Consider the following 15022-nt stretch of genomic DNA (forward strand, 5'->3'; position numbering starts at 1 on the left):
GGTAAGGCTGCTTCCCCTTCAGGGGGAGGTGATCAAAGAGCCAGCTACTGAGTTCATGCCAGAGACAGTCCCAGTTCCCATTACTAGGGAACACACTTGAAAACTGAGCTGCCATGGGCTACATCTGTGCAGGGGTTCTAGGTTATCTCCATGCATGGTCCTTGGTTGGAGTATCAGTCTCAGAAAAGACACCTGTGCCCAGATTTTTTGGTTCTTTTGCTCTCCTCATGGAGCTCCTGACCCCCCCAGGTCTTTCTATCTCTCCCTTCTTTCATAAGATTCCCTGCGCTCTGCTCAAAGTTTGGCTACGATTCTCAGCATCTGCTTTGATATGCTGCTGGTTAGTCTTTCAGAGGCCCTCTGTGGTAGGCTCCTGTCCTGTTCCCTGTTTTCTCCCTCTTCTGATATCCATCCCATTTGAGGCAAGTATTTCTAATTCTCATACCGAGACATTGCCCTGGAGAATCATCCAGAAAGCTCCTGATTATGGCCACTTGCACTAGCAGTAGGCCCTATTTTCCAAACTTTATTCATCTGTGATCCTATTTCATGCAAATGTAAGGTGCCAGCTTAGTCTCCAACGTACTTAGGAAATAAGAAATTGCCACACAGTATTTCCAGGAAACACTGTGGACCACTGTGGATTTTCTAATAAAAGCACCGCTTAGGTCCAAGAGGGATAGAAGTGGAGTGGGGTGAGATAACTCAGGCTAAAATGTTGTGTCCAGAGAATTGAGTGTACCCAGTTAAACTCCAGCTAACTTTTCGGGTTAATCACAAGGAAGGTGACTCGGAATCAAACTCTCCCATGTTTAACAAGTATTTATCTGTGGGTAATGTTCAGCCACGACATCAGAAAAGAGTTCAACCCACACACCACCACGGCCTTTCTCAGAGATGAAGACAGCAAGGCTAAGTTCTTAGGTAGAACTTTGATGTTATTTCCATTCTACTGGGCCAACACACCCATCAGGGTCAACCCTCAGTCTGAGCATAGCAGTGCTTTCCTCCTTGTGGTTTTTTTGCCCACGTCTACTCCGGAAGAAGCGATGACCAAAGTGGGAGAAAATGTTTGAAGGTGGGAAGGAGAGCGAGGACCATATAGCTGGGTAGAGGGGGAAGGAGGTGGACTTCTCTATGCCCCGTAGAAGGCGTGGGGTGGGGTGGTGGGGTGGTGAAAGGGAGGAGGGGAAAGAGGGAAGGAAGAGAGAGAGGAGAGAGGGAAAGGTAGGGAGGGAGGAAGGGAGGGAGCGGGGGAGAGGGAAAGATGGGGAAAGAGGGATGTTAAGAGAGAGTATAATTCAACCTTTGTATTTTACTTGAAAAAGAAAGGGCGAAAAAAAAAAAAACATCAAAAGTTACATAACTTTCAAACACCACCTCTCTAGCTCCAAAGTTTCTCTCTCCATTGAAAGGAGCAGCCACGCCCCACTCCAGGATTCCTAAAGAGTCCCTCCCTGGGCGAGGTCAGAGTAGTAGAGGGGTCTAACCTAAGAAATTCCAAAAGTTTTTGCGCTCTTTAGCCTCGCTGTCTTAGCGCTTCTCCGAAGCTGGAAGGGAGCCCTGGCGCCCTTGAGTGGTGTCAGGTCCCTTTCCTGCTGTCACGCCAGAGTCCCAAGTCCTTACCTGGGCTGGGCTAGGGTCCTCTGCGGAGCGAAGCTGCACCTGGAGGTTGTTGAGAGGCATCTGCTCTTCCGGTTGCTCCTCCAGTGTCGCCAGCTCTAGCTCTTCCCGGGGCGATGGGGATCTGGACCCTTCCATGGCAGCGCAGAGACCGAGGCTCCGCCGAGAGGCTCCTCCGAGAGGCACCTAAGGGTGCAGAGTCCAGGACACAGGGAGACTCCTCCGTTGACACTCCACCCACCAGGCTCGGCAGGTAGACCTCGGGCGGAGCCAGACAGACCTGTGGCGACGGGCCTCTGGAGGGGAGGGGCGAAGCCAGAGAGTGGAGGCACTCCGGCCCGGGGTAGCCGACCTTGCTCAGGAAAGGTAGATGCGGGTGGGACCCTGCTTCCTTGTGCTCCGGAGCAGAGGAGGGCTGTTTTTCTGGTTTGTTCAGGGTGCTGCCTGCAATGCTCCCTGGAGAACGCAGATCGGCTCACAGGGCCTGACTGCCAGCTGGGCTGTGGCAAGGAAGGGTTAGACTGCGCTGCCTGCTGAGCGCCCCAAGAACGTTGACTTCTACCGGGATGGCAGGATGCTGAAGCTTACTCCAGTTCTAGCGAGGGTTCATCTACCGAGTCAACAACCAGCTGTGAATCAGCTTGTGTGTATCGGGCAGCGTGCTGGCTTCTGAGTACAGGAAGATGAATAATACACAGCTACATAAATTCCCCTTCCAAGCTGATTCAGGTATAGGGGAGGTATCAATATGGCTGATAGTAGTAAAGGCAGCCTTTTGGGGAAGTCGGCAGTTAGCTCGGCACAAGCAGTGTGTTTCTCCGGACAGAAGATAATGGCTGGCAGAAGCCAGAACTCATAAACGTTACTGATTTACTGATTATTGTTTATCTTTGAGAGGAGGGCCATTAAACACCCCTCCCGAGGGAAAAGCACGTGTGTCCTATCAGTAAGCAGACAGTGCCCTCCACACCCCATGCATAGCTCAGAACTGGCTCAGTGAGCCCGGAGTTGTGTGTATAAAGCAAAGTGTGTGTTGGGTGTTGGTCCAAGGATCTTGCCTCTCAACCTTCTGTTCAGAAACACTGTACTCTTTCATTCCTTTCTCTGCCACATAGACAGTTATTAAGACCAGTGTGCGGACTCCGGAAATATTGAGAACATATTTAGGAACGTATCTTTTCTTTGCAGTGCTAGGAGTCTAGCCCAGGCAAACGGTCCTGCCCCAGGGCTTTATCACCAGCCACTAGATAGATGCTGTTTACCCTTAATCCCAAGGGGACTTCTTTAGAAAATCAAATTATGTTTTGCAAGCTGGAAATACTAATTATCTCACAGTAGTCAGAATTTTTCAGTCATCTTTACTAATTTGGAAAATAATACTTTCCGTTTTCCCTCCTTTTACTTTTGAATTTTCTCTACACTTCTGTGCAGTGTTCTGATGCCTGTTATTTCTCCTTTGACTTTTTTCCAGGGAAAATAAATAATACTCTTTTTTTTTTTCTGCCATTTTACTTGTTTGGTGCTATGTTAACTCTGGCCTTTGGAGTGAGACACTCTCTAAATTATGACAAATCAGGAAGTGGAATATGTTGAGCAGGTACTGTAGACTTACAGCTATTCAAAGCATTACAAGGCTTTGAAAACACACACACACACCCAAAACCCAGGTGATAACATACCTGAAAAGTGTGACTTTCAGAACACTCACCAAAAATGCCTTTGACTGTCAGCCACCTCTACCAAGACAGAGGATCTCACGGGTGCACTTCAGTCCAACTCTTACCATGCAGCCTTCTATCACTTTAGTGAAGACCGCAAATCCTTCGTTTTGTGTGTGGGGGTGTGTGTGTGAATCAGTTTCTCTGTACACAACAGGACCCTGTGCACATGGATCCTGTCCACTGTGATGTGAATAGAACAAATGGAACTGGATTGGAAAGCAATACTGTCACTACCTCCCCTGACATTTACTGAATTTTGCTCTATTTCACTTTGTGAGGTACCTTTGTTTTGTGCGTTGAGTTTTGTGAGACTGCTAGGAGTCAGGTATGGCTTCCCTGGAATGTCTTGTCTGTGTGCCCTGTTCGTCTCAATCCTTGTAAGCACCCCTGGTTTCACTGGAACACATAGGAAGGACCTCTTCTCTCTTAGCTCTCACTTAATCTTAGAGACTTGGTTTGTGACATTACTTTAGTTTTCTTCCATCCCTGAGTCAATAGCATTTTGATACCTTAGGATAAAGATCATTATATCCTTGGAGAATTTTTATGGAATGCATCTTAAATTGTCTGCCTTGCAATAAATATCAGGTGTGCTCAATCTGACATTTTTCAGTTGAAATGATTAATTTTATTATTAATAATTAAATTCTTAAAATGTATCATCTCTGTCATGTAAGTCACAGGTAAAAATACAACTGGTGCAGTTACAAAAGAGAAGGGACATACTTATGAATCCAAGAAACAAAGTTTGACACCCTTGTGTAAACACCAGGAAAATTTGGTCTTCCGCATCCATGTCCCCAGCTAACAATGCCAGTCAGAATCCATTTTCCATCACTCTTTCTTCGACAAGACAAAGGTCCACCTGAATCTCCCTACACAAAAAGATAATGTAAACATGAAGACCTCTGTTTCATGAGCACCAAGTCCATCATTTATGTGTCCAATAGGTTCTGTTTAAAAGTCTCATTCTGTAATGGTTTTGATTTCACTATGCAGAAGAAAGCAGTTCTCACAATCCCCACCCCTCCAAGTATTTGTTGTAGCGGTGAATGGAGTAATAACAGTAGGGATTAGTGTCTACTTAGTGTTAGCTATAGGCCCAACACCGCCTGGGGTCATTTCACCATCATAAAAACATCACAGATATCTTGGAAGATTGACTTCCTTCCATGGACCATTCAGCTTCAGCAGTTGGTTCACTGACCCAAGGAAAAAGAAGAAAAGACAACTTAGCCAGGTCCACTGAAAGAACCCTAAGAGCCACCGGCTGCCAACTGTTTTCATCTGAGAGTTCTCTGACATCTCAGCACCACAGGACAAACACTGCAATAATTTAACGTTTAAACAATCCTCGCAGTGTGACTCTTTAAGTATAATATAATATCTGGGCTTTGTGTGTGCACATTGGAAAGTTGGTAGAGCTAGAGCTTCAAGATGCCCCTGTTTAATATTTCAATTTAATATTTCACATCTCTTTATGTAAATTCTGACAAAAGGGAAACCGGGTTCTGATGTTCGTTGTTGAGCTAGTTCTGTAAGTCTAATTTAATCTCAAAACTTGGTGCTTGTGTAGAACACAGCTAGGGAGTTGGCCAGCTGCTATGAGCATCTGAAATACACTAACATTAGTAAAGGGCTCCCATTCCCACCCATCACACCTACTGGCTGTGTAACTTTGGGGGTGGGGATTCTATTTATCTTCTTCTACAGAATGGGGATAAAAAAATGATGATGTGAATGAATTTATATAAAGAATCTTGCTTATAAATAAAATCTCAAAAGATGGAAAACATTATAAGATAGGGTCCTGGCATTGCACCTAAGTTGGCAAGATGTGGGAAAGGTCCCAAGTGCTCTTTATACTATGGATCACCTATTTGCTCTTTGTAAATTATAGACATATCTGCACAGATTGGAATGAAAAGATCGAAGTAATATTCCCCCAGAGCATAACCTACAACTATCTCTACCTCTCCCAAAGCAACCAGGGGGCCTAGATGAGTGTGCTCCATCTCTGCCTCCTTCCTCTTTCCTTTTCTCAGTCTAAGAATCATAGTAACAGGTAAATGAATCCTGTAGTTTTGGTGTTAAGGAAACAAGTAACAATACTGAAGCACTCGGTATTTGTTGACCTGGGAATGGTTGTTTCTTTAAACCCTTTCTTTCTCAATGTTTCCCTGGTCTTAGGCAACTGAATCATAATTAGTATCTGGGAAACTCCGATAAAAGAAAGACAAGGTCTGCCCTGGATAGCCTCAGTATTGTGTGGATGGAATTTGAAATAATTTATGGAAGGCACCACATGTAAGAAAGGGGGAAGACTTACTTTGCAGGCATCACTCTTGCCAGACATAACCCCTGCACAGAGCATCCGAGAAGTGATGATCCCATAGGTGGAAACACAGACAGTTTGATCTATGATCTCTACCTCTGCTTGCTGCAAAACGAGGGAGCCTTTATTATCTGCAAGACACATTGGGGATAGATATCATGGACTACATTTCTTCCAGGTTTCAGTTGAGCAATCAGCTCGAATTATCTTCCTTCAGCCTGGGAGCGATTCTCTGAGATAAATTCTATTAACCCCATTTTGCTTCCAAAGAAATGAAGACTTACAAAAGACACACAACCAACAAGTAACAGCAGGACCCAGTCAAAGGTCTGATTTTATCACCTTATCCATTGAGCCACTGTGCCACTGTACTTTCATACCTGTGCCACCGTGTCCTGTGGGCTCATGGGTCAGCAACTGTTAGCACCACTGTTTACATTTCATGAGGACTCCTCAAAAAAGACACACAAAACTGATGTCTGAGAATCTATAAGGAGCCATAAAAACTAACTTGTTTTTCTATAGCTTCTTCAGTTCCTCTCTAACTTGCATGGCTACAAACATATGTATGTACTCATGCTTATCAAGAAAGCATCTCTTCAATGAGTTGGGTAGTCTCTTCCTCCAGTGACAGATGATGAAAGTGTTGGTTAGCTGTTATCAACTTGACAAAAGCTGGAGTCATCTGGGAAGAGGAACCCTCAATTTAGAAAATGTGCCCAGCCGATTGACTTGTAGGCAGGACTGTGGAGCATTGTCTTAATTGATGATTGACGAGGTTGGGACTCAGACACTGTGGGCAGTATCAGCCCTGGGCAGGTGGCCCTGCATAAGCCTGAGCATCAGGCCAGAAAGCCGCAGCCCTCCATTGTCTCTGTTTTCAGTTTCTGCCTCCAGGTTCCTGCCTTGAATTTTTGCTCTGACTTCACTTCATGATGCACTGACTAACTGTAAGCAGTAGGGTGAAATAAACCCTTTCTTCTTCAAGTTGCTTTTGGTCATAGTGCTTTTCACAGCAATTAAAAAAAGCAAACTAAGACAACAAGATAATGAAATCACCAGGCACAATAACACAGAAGCTGAGTTACAACTGTGCAAACAGCTGCCGTCCTTTATCAGGACTCTTAGAACTCAGCAAACTCCATTTGGTGGTGAATACCATTTCTTCCATATGTCCATAAGGCATTAATGAGAATCTGAGAAACCACCCCAGTGGTTCGAAACCAAAACTGTGGTGTAAACTGAAAAATTGTGTGTCCTGTATCTGCCATTTCCCTTTTGGAAAGGACATCAAAGGGATCTAAGATCCCAGGATCAATAGGTAGGCACTAACCCTTGGGGAAACATTCAAGCAGTTTCGGATTCTTTTCCTCATTATATATATAAATTCAGCTACAAATCATGGACCAGGCAGGCTTGATAGAGAGGTTTCCCCAGCATAGAGCCTGACTTTTACGTGCTGAAAAAAGGTTCCTTTTCTGGGTGTGTAGCTAATTGCAAATTGTAATTCCCCCTAGGTTGAACTAATTCTAGGATGCTGAGATGCCTGGGTCAGAATTTGCCATCTGAGGAGAGGGGTCCTGGCTGGATTTCTCTGTCACTCCCATCTCTTGGCCAATAGTCCTGGTGAGAGACATACTTACATAACCTTCCAGACAGTTGTCTGGGTTAGCACAGGAGGGTATGCATATGTGAGTTCTCTTCTTTACAAAAATGAACCACTTCTCTAGAGGACAGGTGATCCTAAAAACAAAAAGGAATTGCCTAGCACCTCCGCAGAGTTTGAAAAGGACCCATTTTGACCAGTCGTTCCTTGCTCGTACAATTCCTCTCTCTCTCTCTCTCTGTATCAGTTGTGTCCTGTTTGTTTTAGAGCAGGTATGAAGATCACAAGACACAGATGATAATACCCCTTCACTGGGACTTCCTCCATATGTGAATCATCTCTAGATCAGCCCAGAAGTCTTTCCTTTGCAGGGCAGAGCCATGATCACCACTCATGCATACCTGTTTCACGCCTTCGCCCCCAGCCAGTCACCCAGCACTTCTCCCCACTGCGTACTTTCTGGCCAGCTGAGGGGATACATATTGGCTGAATGAGCTGTTTCAGGGTTTCCGGCCAGGCGATACTGAGCTGTAGCAAAGCAATGTCATAGTCAAAGGTCTGGCTGTTATAGTATTCATGGACCACAATCCTTCTCACTGGAGAGACAAACTTGGCATTCCCCTGCACATACATCCCAAGGTGAGCAGTCCATGGTGTGGGATCAGACAGCCTAGGAGTAAAGGAATGAAGAACAGAGTTATAAATGGCTTGGAAGCAAGTACTCCACAGAGCCATGAGGGTGGGAAAGGGAGGACTTGTCTTAGCCAATGGCTTTGTCCAGGGACATGGCAAAAATCACAAGCTTCCCCTTGTCTCCTTGCTAAACACAGCAATGGACTCCGCTGTTGTCGTAGTAGCAAGTTATACATTGCAGAGAAATCTCTCAACAGTATTTTGAGAGAATACCTCAAAAGTTTCTTGCCTTATAACATCTCCTGAACTACATACAGGGCAAAAATATGAGTGAGTACAATCAATTTGTTATACCTTTGTTTATATTTATAATGCTATCATGTAAACGCACAAGGATAGTCAGGTACTTTTGGAGGGGAGGCCCTTTTACCAAATGCAAATGATGCGGCTATCAACAGATCAAACATTAATGTGCTTTAAGTAGGCCATTAATGAAGTACTTCCCTGAAAACTCTCAGAATTTTTACAGATCAGTGTAGTGGTTGCTCAGGCCCTGCTCAATTCACCAGAGGGGGTTGGAGTTCACTCATTAGGTTTTGATCTCCCACAGAATCAATGTAGCAACCAGAAAGAATATGGATGCAGAAAACACAGAAGCTTTGGAAGAAAACTAAGGGCATGGTCCACAGAAAGTGTATACATTAATCAGCTGAATGGACATCTCATGAATGCACCAGACACTCAAAGAATCTAAGGCAAAGAGTATGTCTGGAGCACTTATTTTACTTATTGGTGAATCTATTTCAGTAATTAACACTAATACTGTATGTTCCAGGGAAAACAACTCAAATCGTGTAAACTCGCCGCTATACTCTGTTTAAAATTTTAGAATAATAGATGTTTTGTTTCACCTCAGATCCAGCAGAACTCAGATAGGTTTAAAGTTGAAGTAAGTTTTTCTTTTTAAGGTTAGCCTTTATCCTTAGTTAAAAGAGAATATGTTCCTCAATAACCCCATTGGAAAAGGCAAACAGAGCCCTTCTGATGCCAGTCCTAGTTTCCTGCTCTCCCTGCCTCATCCAAAAGGGATCCCTGTTTGTGGGGCATATGTGGACTCTGCCACTAGGGACTCTGGCATGGAGCTAGAGGGAGGTGGAGATGTGTCAAAATCCTGGAAATCTCATTCTTGAGATGGGCAGGAGTGAGCATGAAACCACACCTGCTCTCCAACCATCTTCCAATACTGCCCCTCTCCATAGTCCACACACTTACTTAGGCATGCTCCTATGATTTGAAAGCCCGTTTCCATTTCCTCAGCCTAATGAAAGCATATCCATCCCACCTTGGTGCTTCTATTGTGTTCTTTTCTATATGTCAATGCTACCTTAAAACAAAACAAAACAAAACAAAAAAGGCATACAACTGGTTCCCCCACACACACTTAAAGACATAAATGAGCCCAACTAAATTGATAATTTCCAATGTGAAGCTTTTTTTTTTTTTTCACAACCGGAAGTCAGATGTATGCTTTTGAAAGTACTGACTGGGATGGTCTACCTGTTTCCATGGAAACAATGGGCCGCAGAGAGAAGCCACTCCCTGGAAATGACTGAGGCACCACAGTACGCTGATCCAACAAAGTGGAGGCTGACCTGCCAAGGCCAGGTCCCTTCCTGGGAGTCAGAACCCCCAACGATGCGGTGGAGGAGGGAAGCACTCCTGCTACAGCCTTTAGGAGAGGAAGTGTCATATGAGCTAAAGGTGAATAGAAATAGAAACCCAGAGAGAGAGAGAGAACTGGAAATCTGACCACATTTATGGCTGGGTTGGGAACTGACTCATCAAGTCAACAGTTGGAAATCGCCTGCTTATCTAGCAGAGAGGAAATCTATAGGTCTGGAACCTGCGTCAACATGGCACCACACCTGTGCTGCTGAGAGCATGTCCTGACTTGGAGTCTACACACTGATGCATGCCGGGGAGGAAGTCGCTGTAGTAACAGCTGGACTGACGTAACAGCAAGCCATGGAGTTAGGTTGCTGTTTGGAAAGGAAACAGTAAGTTTTTAATATAAAAGAACTGAGAATGTCTTTGAAGTTGTGCTTATTTGAGAAGGCATTTGGGAGAGAATTTATAAGTCCAAGACATGTGGACTTCTACTAAAAGCCTGGTCATCAGAGCTGTTGCTTCTCAGTGTAATGGCGTGGATACAGCTGAATATGGTGATTAATGAAAGACCACATGATTAAGGAAAGCACATGGCATAAAGAATCTCAATGTTGGTCTTATCGAGAGTCATAACTAAAAGCCATCCACCAGGCTACACCTCTTTATACAAACATAATTATTTTTTTTTATTGATTGGGATTACTGGAAAGCATTCTCTATGTTAACTCCTATTGTCAAGAAGGAAGATGGAACAAACCTCAAGGGATTTTATTTCTTTGGAACAATGTCAGAGTCAGTTCACCAATGGGTGTTATTATTTTCTAGATCCAAGCAGCCTCTGCTGAAGAATCATACCGAGAAGCAATGAAAATGAAAACAGTGGGGAAAGGAAGAGAGAATACACTAATCAAAAGATGCCATTTCTACGCACTGCAGCCTTCTTCGTCACTTCCGTCAGGACAATCCACTATACCATCACATTGTGCATTTTGTTTCCTGAAGCAAATGTCATTGCCACACTTAAAGGTCTTGTTGGTACATGGGATGCCTAAAAATGAGCAAAAAGATGGAAGAGTTTTGCTTTGTTGCTGTTGTTTCTGGTCAAAAACAGATTTGAGGAAATGACATGAACTCTACAAAAGGTGTATTAGTCGCAGGGTCCCTCTTTTCTGCTCTGGGAAAAGCTGGCAGAGGATAGTAGAGGCACCCCCACATGGACATTTTTCCATCCCTTAAGGAGATGCACTCGAAGGCAGGCCAGTGGAATACAGCTGAGAATCCACTCCAACTGCCTCTCCATAGCCATGGGGAACTCAACATGAAAGTGTTGGCCATATTAATGGTCTTGGGTCATGGCCTTTTGGCTATTGCCTTGTCTCACTCTCCAAGAAAAAAAATAATTATCAAAACCCACACCACATGCAGTCCTTTTAGATGGTTGGGGAGAAATAATAGATAGATGCTGTGAATTACAGTTCATTTGTGCACAACCTAGAGGGTCACATTCTGCTGTGGTATCATCAGGTGTCCTCATGTGTCTGGCAGGCTCCTCTATGACAGACCTTCATTGTCCAACCTACAGCTAGCATGAAAAGCAAGTAAAACCACAAAAAATGCTCCTGTATTTGCACAGGAACACATCCAATTCTACCCTACCTACTCTATCTCATTGTGAACAAGCATCTCACTGTTTTCTAGAATTGGGAGGATTCTCAGAACAAGAGATATCAGGGATAAAAAATGCTCTGAGACACTGAGGCAGATGCTGTCTCTGAATGCAGCAGAGCTGTCTGGATCACCAAGGCTCTAACAGAAGAACAGAACCCTGGGTATCCTCCTCACTCCGAGTGCAGTTCTGTTCATCCTGGCCATCCTCGCAGTCCCGGAAGCCATCGCAGACCAGAGGGCCATGCTGCCGGAAGATGCTGGTGTTGCAGGCAGGTTTGGCCGTCACTGTGATGAAATACAGAAAGGTCATGAACACAGGACATCAGGTGGGCTTTCTGATGACTAATAGTGCCCCTCTAAAGGTGTGAACCTTAACATGACAAATAGAACAGAGTGAGAGAGCATGCTTTCCTTGAAATGACAAGTCCCTGGAAAAAAGCAGACATTTAGTGTGATTCCTTACTTTGGTACAATTCCTTCCAAAAGGGTTTGTCAGATCTTGGTTTCTTATCATGTAAACATGTTTAAATCTGGTGGTTAAAGAAACTTCAACTCTTTGCATCATAAACAATCATATTTTGTTTTATTTTTGAGACAAGATCTCACTGTATAATCCTAGTTGACATGGAACTCAGTATGCAGATCAAAATGACCCCAAACTCAGAGATCAACCTGCTTGTGCCTTTTGAGTGCTGGGACTAAAGATATGCTCTGCCATGCCTGGCTTAACTAACCTTTTTTTTTTTTTTTTTTTAAGAAAAATAATTCTTACCAGCTGTTATCTGAGCTGAACTTGCCTCTCCTCCTGAAGAAGGTAAAGTGGATTGAAATGGAAGATTTTGGGTCATTCATCTCTCTACCTCGAGTCCCTGACCAAAATTCATAGGTGCTCACAGAAAGCTTGGTGAATTAATATCAATGAATGAGATCTTAAAGAATATCAGACTTGTGGTCCACATGTGAAACAACTTTAAAATAGTTTTATTCTGATAGATAAGTACACTAAACATCACTGTTTCTTCTTTGACCTACTCCTTGAATTTCCTTCATACCTACAGCAAGCACAGTGTACCAGCAAGCATCTTTAGAAGAGATGGTTTTCTCCACAATTTCTAGATTATGAGATTTATCAGTTGTAGAGGTACAGGTCATTTTATAGTATATTAAATGTAATGTTTCTCCAAAGACATGGAAAGATTACATACCATTTCTGTTAGGAGAATATTAAACCCTGAGAAAAATGCTGCCAGTAACTTTATGTTGTTCTTAAACTATCTTTCTATCGCCCTGTAAACTAGTAATAGATTAAGAAATGGGTTGCAAGTAACAGTGAAAAATCCACATCTAAACTCTCCACTCAGGCTAGAAATATCCTGTATCCATCTCTTAGTCATTGCCGGCATGATGTCAATGTGTATGCAGAACAGGAGGCAAAAAGACTACACTGGCCAGAGGACTCTAAGGAAACAGTCTTCCAAACACAACGGGACTGACACACATATGACCACATAAGGCCCTGTGGCAGCATGCACAGGGCCTTCACAGGTTCAAGCCAGGTTGGACCCCAGATCTGAGAGGTGAAAGCGAGCATGAGCTAACCAAGAGGCTATGTCCAGTGGATTCTCACTGGGTATATTAACTGCACTTATGGGCAGGTCCCATGCCAAGCAGTAGATGGGCAACAGAAAACAAACTCAAGGTTATTTTGGTCAATGTTTGTGACTCCTATTGCTTTGCTTTCTTACTGGTCTTCTGATTGTATGATATGGTCTCCAGCTGCGTGTTTTTACAGGTTTTGTTCCCTCTCTCTCTCTTTCTGTCTCCTCCTACCCTCCCCCCCATGTGTGTGTATGCTTGTCTTTCTTGTGGAATTTTTTCATTGATTTTTTTTTTAAATTCTGTTTTGTTTGATTGGTTACTTGTTTTCTAAAGAGAGAGAAAGAAAGAAGGCATAGTTGATGGGTGGAGATATTGCAAGGATCTGAGAGACACTGGGGGAGAGGAAACCCTAATCCAAATATATTACATGAAAAAAAAACTTTTTCAATAAAAAAATAAGTAGCTTTAACAGAAATAAATAAATAAGCTAAGCTAAGCTGTCAAATTTGTTCACCACACCTGTGTCCCATAAGCAATCACACTGAACTTGCTTCTTGCAGATTCTGAGTTTCTCGAGGTGAGAGATCTGTGCTTTCACATAGGGTTGTGGTGGACTAAGTTATTAACCATGAGACATTACTTCCTGGGATCAGGGTATCTTATACCACTTTTTCCACGTCCTCAATGTATGCAAAGTAAATTTTCCTCCCTCTTGACTGTGGGCTCAGTCATGTGACTTCTTCTGAGCAACAGAATATGATGTAAGCCTTGCAAGGCCAGGCCTTATGGGCAGCCACATGTTTCTGTTCACTTTTTGTCGCTTTTGTTACTTTTAGCACCTTGGCTCAATGCAAGAAGGTGCCATAAAGAATAGCCATAATCCCAACCTGCAAAGATCTCAGCATGGAATGGCTCAGTGCTTAAACCTGAGCCAGTCAGCTAAGCTGCATCTATGCAACCCATAAATGCATAAGAATAAACGATTGAGTTCATTAAGCCATTGTGTTTCGGGATAGCTAGTAACAGTCATACAGCAAATACAAAGACTGGTGTCATCCAGCAGCAGCAATGATTCCAAGGAGTTATTTGTTTGTAATGAAGTCGTATTGCACCTACCACAGAAAAGTTCATCACTTTCATCGAAACAGTCATTCACTCCATCACAGCGCTGAGCCTGAGGAACACACAAGCCGGAGGAACATCTAAAAGATCCAGCAGGACAAGCTACAAGCAAAACAGAAACACAGAAAATCTTGGCTGGGGTTCCTAAAAGTCATCAGACTACCTTAGCAAAGAATTAAAAAGTTATTAATTGGTTAGAGATTTGATAGGAAAATGGGGGAAATGATACAATTTCTCCATCTAATTAAGAATGTGGATATTTTTTAATGCAGAATTTCAATAAACAAAGAGTAAATGCAAAACAATGCTACAGAAGTTGAATAGAGTAAGCCCAGGGCTCCTGTCTCTTCCCTCACTGCCCAACTTAACCACCTTATTCATCAAAGGGAAAGCTGTTGGCCAGAGCTTATGGCTGAATACTGCAGAAATAATAAATCCCTCCTCTCTTGTGTGAAAGAAGGGAAGAGAACACATAGTCAGGCCAGCTGCTGTCTTGGGGGCAATGGACAGAGTAGACAGCCCGCTAGGGCAGCATCATGGTGTGGGAAGCATTCTCAGAGGCTTGGCTCCTCCTCCTCCGTCCCCACTGGAAATTCAAACACTCTGAATATCAGAATGTAAGACTGCGAATCCAGTAGAATGTGCGCTCAGAGCTGGCAGAGTAGAACAACACTGAGAGAAGCTTTTTCTCACACCCTCATGGACTCTCCGCTGCGTCACTTTTGGTGGTCTCCTTTCAAAGAGATCTAAAATATCTCCAAGACATTATCTGCATTATGCAGCTTCAACAACTTCTCCCAAACGTTGTCCTTTCTAGGACTGCTTCCTGGCTATGTTCTGTGGTTTCCTGTATAAATTTAAACTTTCTGCAGGCTGACATTTGAACCCTGTCAACCAAGCGGCTCTGCCTACTCACTGTCACCCAAAGAGAGCACAAACTGCCACTCGCAGACCCACTGTATTTTGGTATAAGCACCATTATCACAAGGAATTATGAGTAGCACACACACACACACACACACACACACACACACACACACACACACA

General features: G+C 43.6%; 2 protein-coding genes across 2 annotated transcripts in view; both read right to left on the reverse strand.

Annotated features, from left to right (window-relative positions):
• The window catches only part of CUNH3orf52 (chromosome unknown C3orf52 homolog), a 30871-nt gene extending 28667 nt beyond the window's left edge, over positions 1 to 2204 (reverse strand). The window contains exon 1 of the mRNA XM_055594676.1: positions 1627 to 2204. Coding sequence (XP_055450651.1) covers positions 1627 to 1761 — 135 coding nt within the window. The 5' untranslated portion in view covers positions 1762 to 2204. The remainder of the gene's footprint in view (positions 1 to 1626) is intronic.
• Positions 2205 to 3957: 1753 nt separating this feature from the next.
• Tmprss7 (transmembrane serine protease 7) overlaps positions 3958 to 15022 on the reverse strand; it is a 36156-nt gene continuing 25091 nt past the window's right edge. Inside the window, exons 12-18 of the mRNA XM_055594874.1 lie at positions 13970 to 14077; positions 11429 to 11539; positions 10518 to 10634; positions 9476 to 9647; positions 7687 to 7955; positions 5674 to 5810; positions 3958 to 4219 (exon numbers count right to left, since the gene is read on the reverse strand). Of these exons, the coding sequence (XP_055450849.1) occupies positions 4049 to 4219; positions 5674 to 5810; positions 7687 to 7955; positions 9476 to 9647; positions 10518 to 10634; positions 11429 to 11539; positions 13970 to 14077 (1085 nt within the window). The 3' untranslated portion in view covers positions 3958 to 4048. The remainder of the gene's footprint in view (positions 4220 to 5673; positions 5811 to 7686; positions 7956 to 9475; positions 9648 to 10517; positions 10635 to 11428; positions 11540 to 13969; positions 14078 to 15022) is intronic.

The sequence above is a fragment of the Psammomys obesus genome, unplaced genomic scaffold, assembly GCF_907164565.1.
Source record: "Psammomys obesus unplaced genomic scaffold, mPsaObe1.curated_primary_1811, whole genome shotgun sequence".
NCBI classification, from domain to species: domain Eukaryota; kingdom Metazoa; phylum Chordata; class Mammalia; order Rodentia; family Muridae; genus Psammomys; species Psammomys obesus.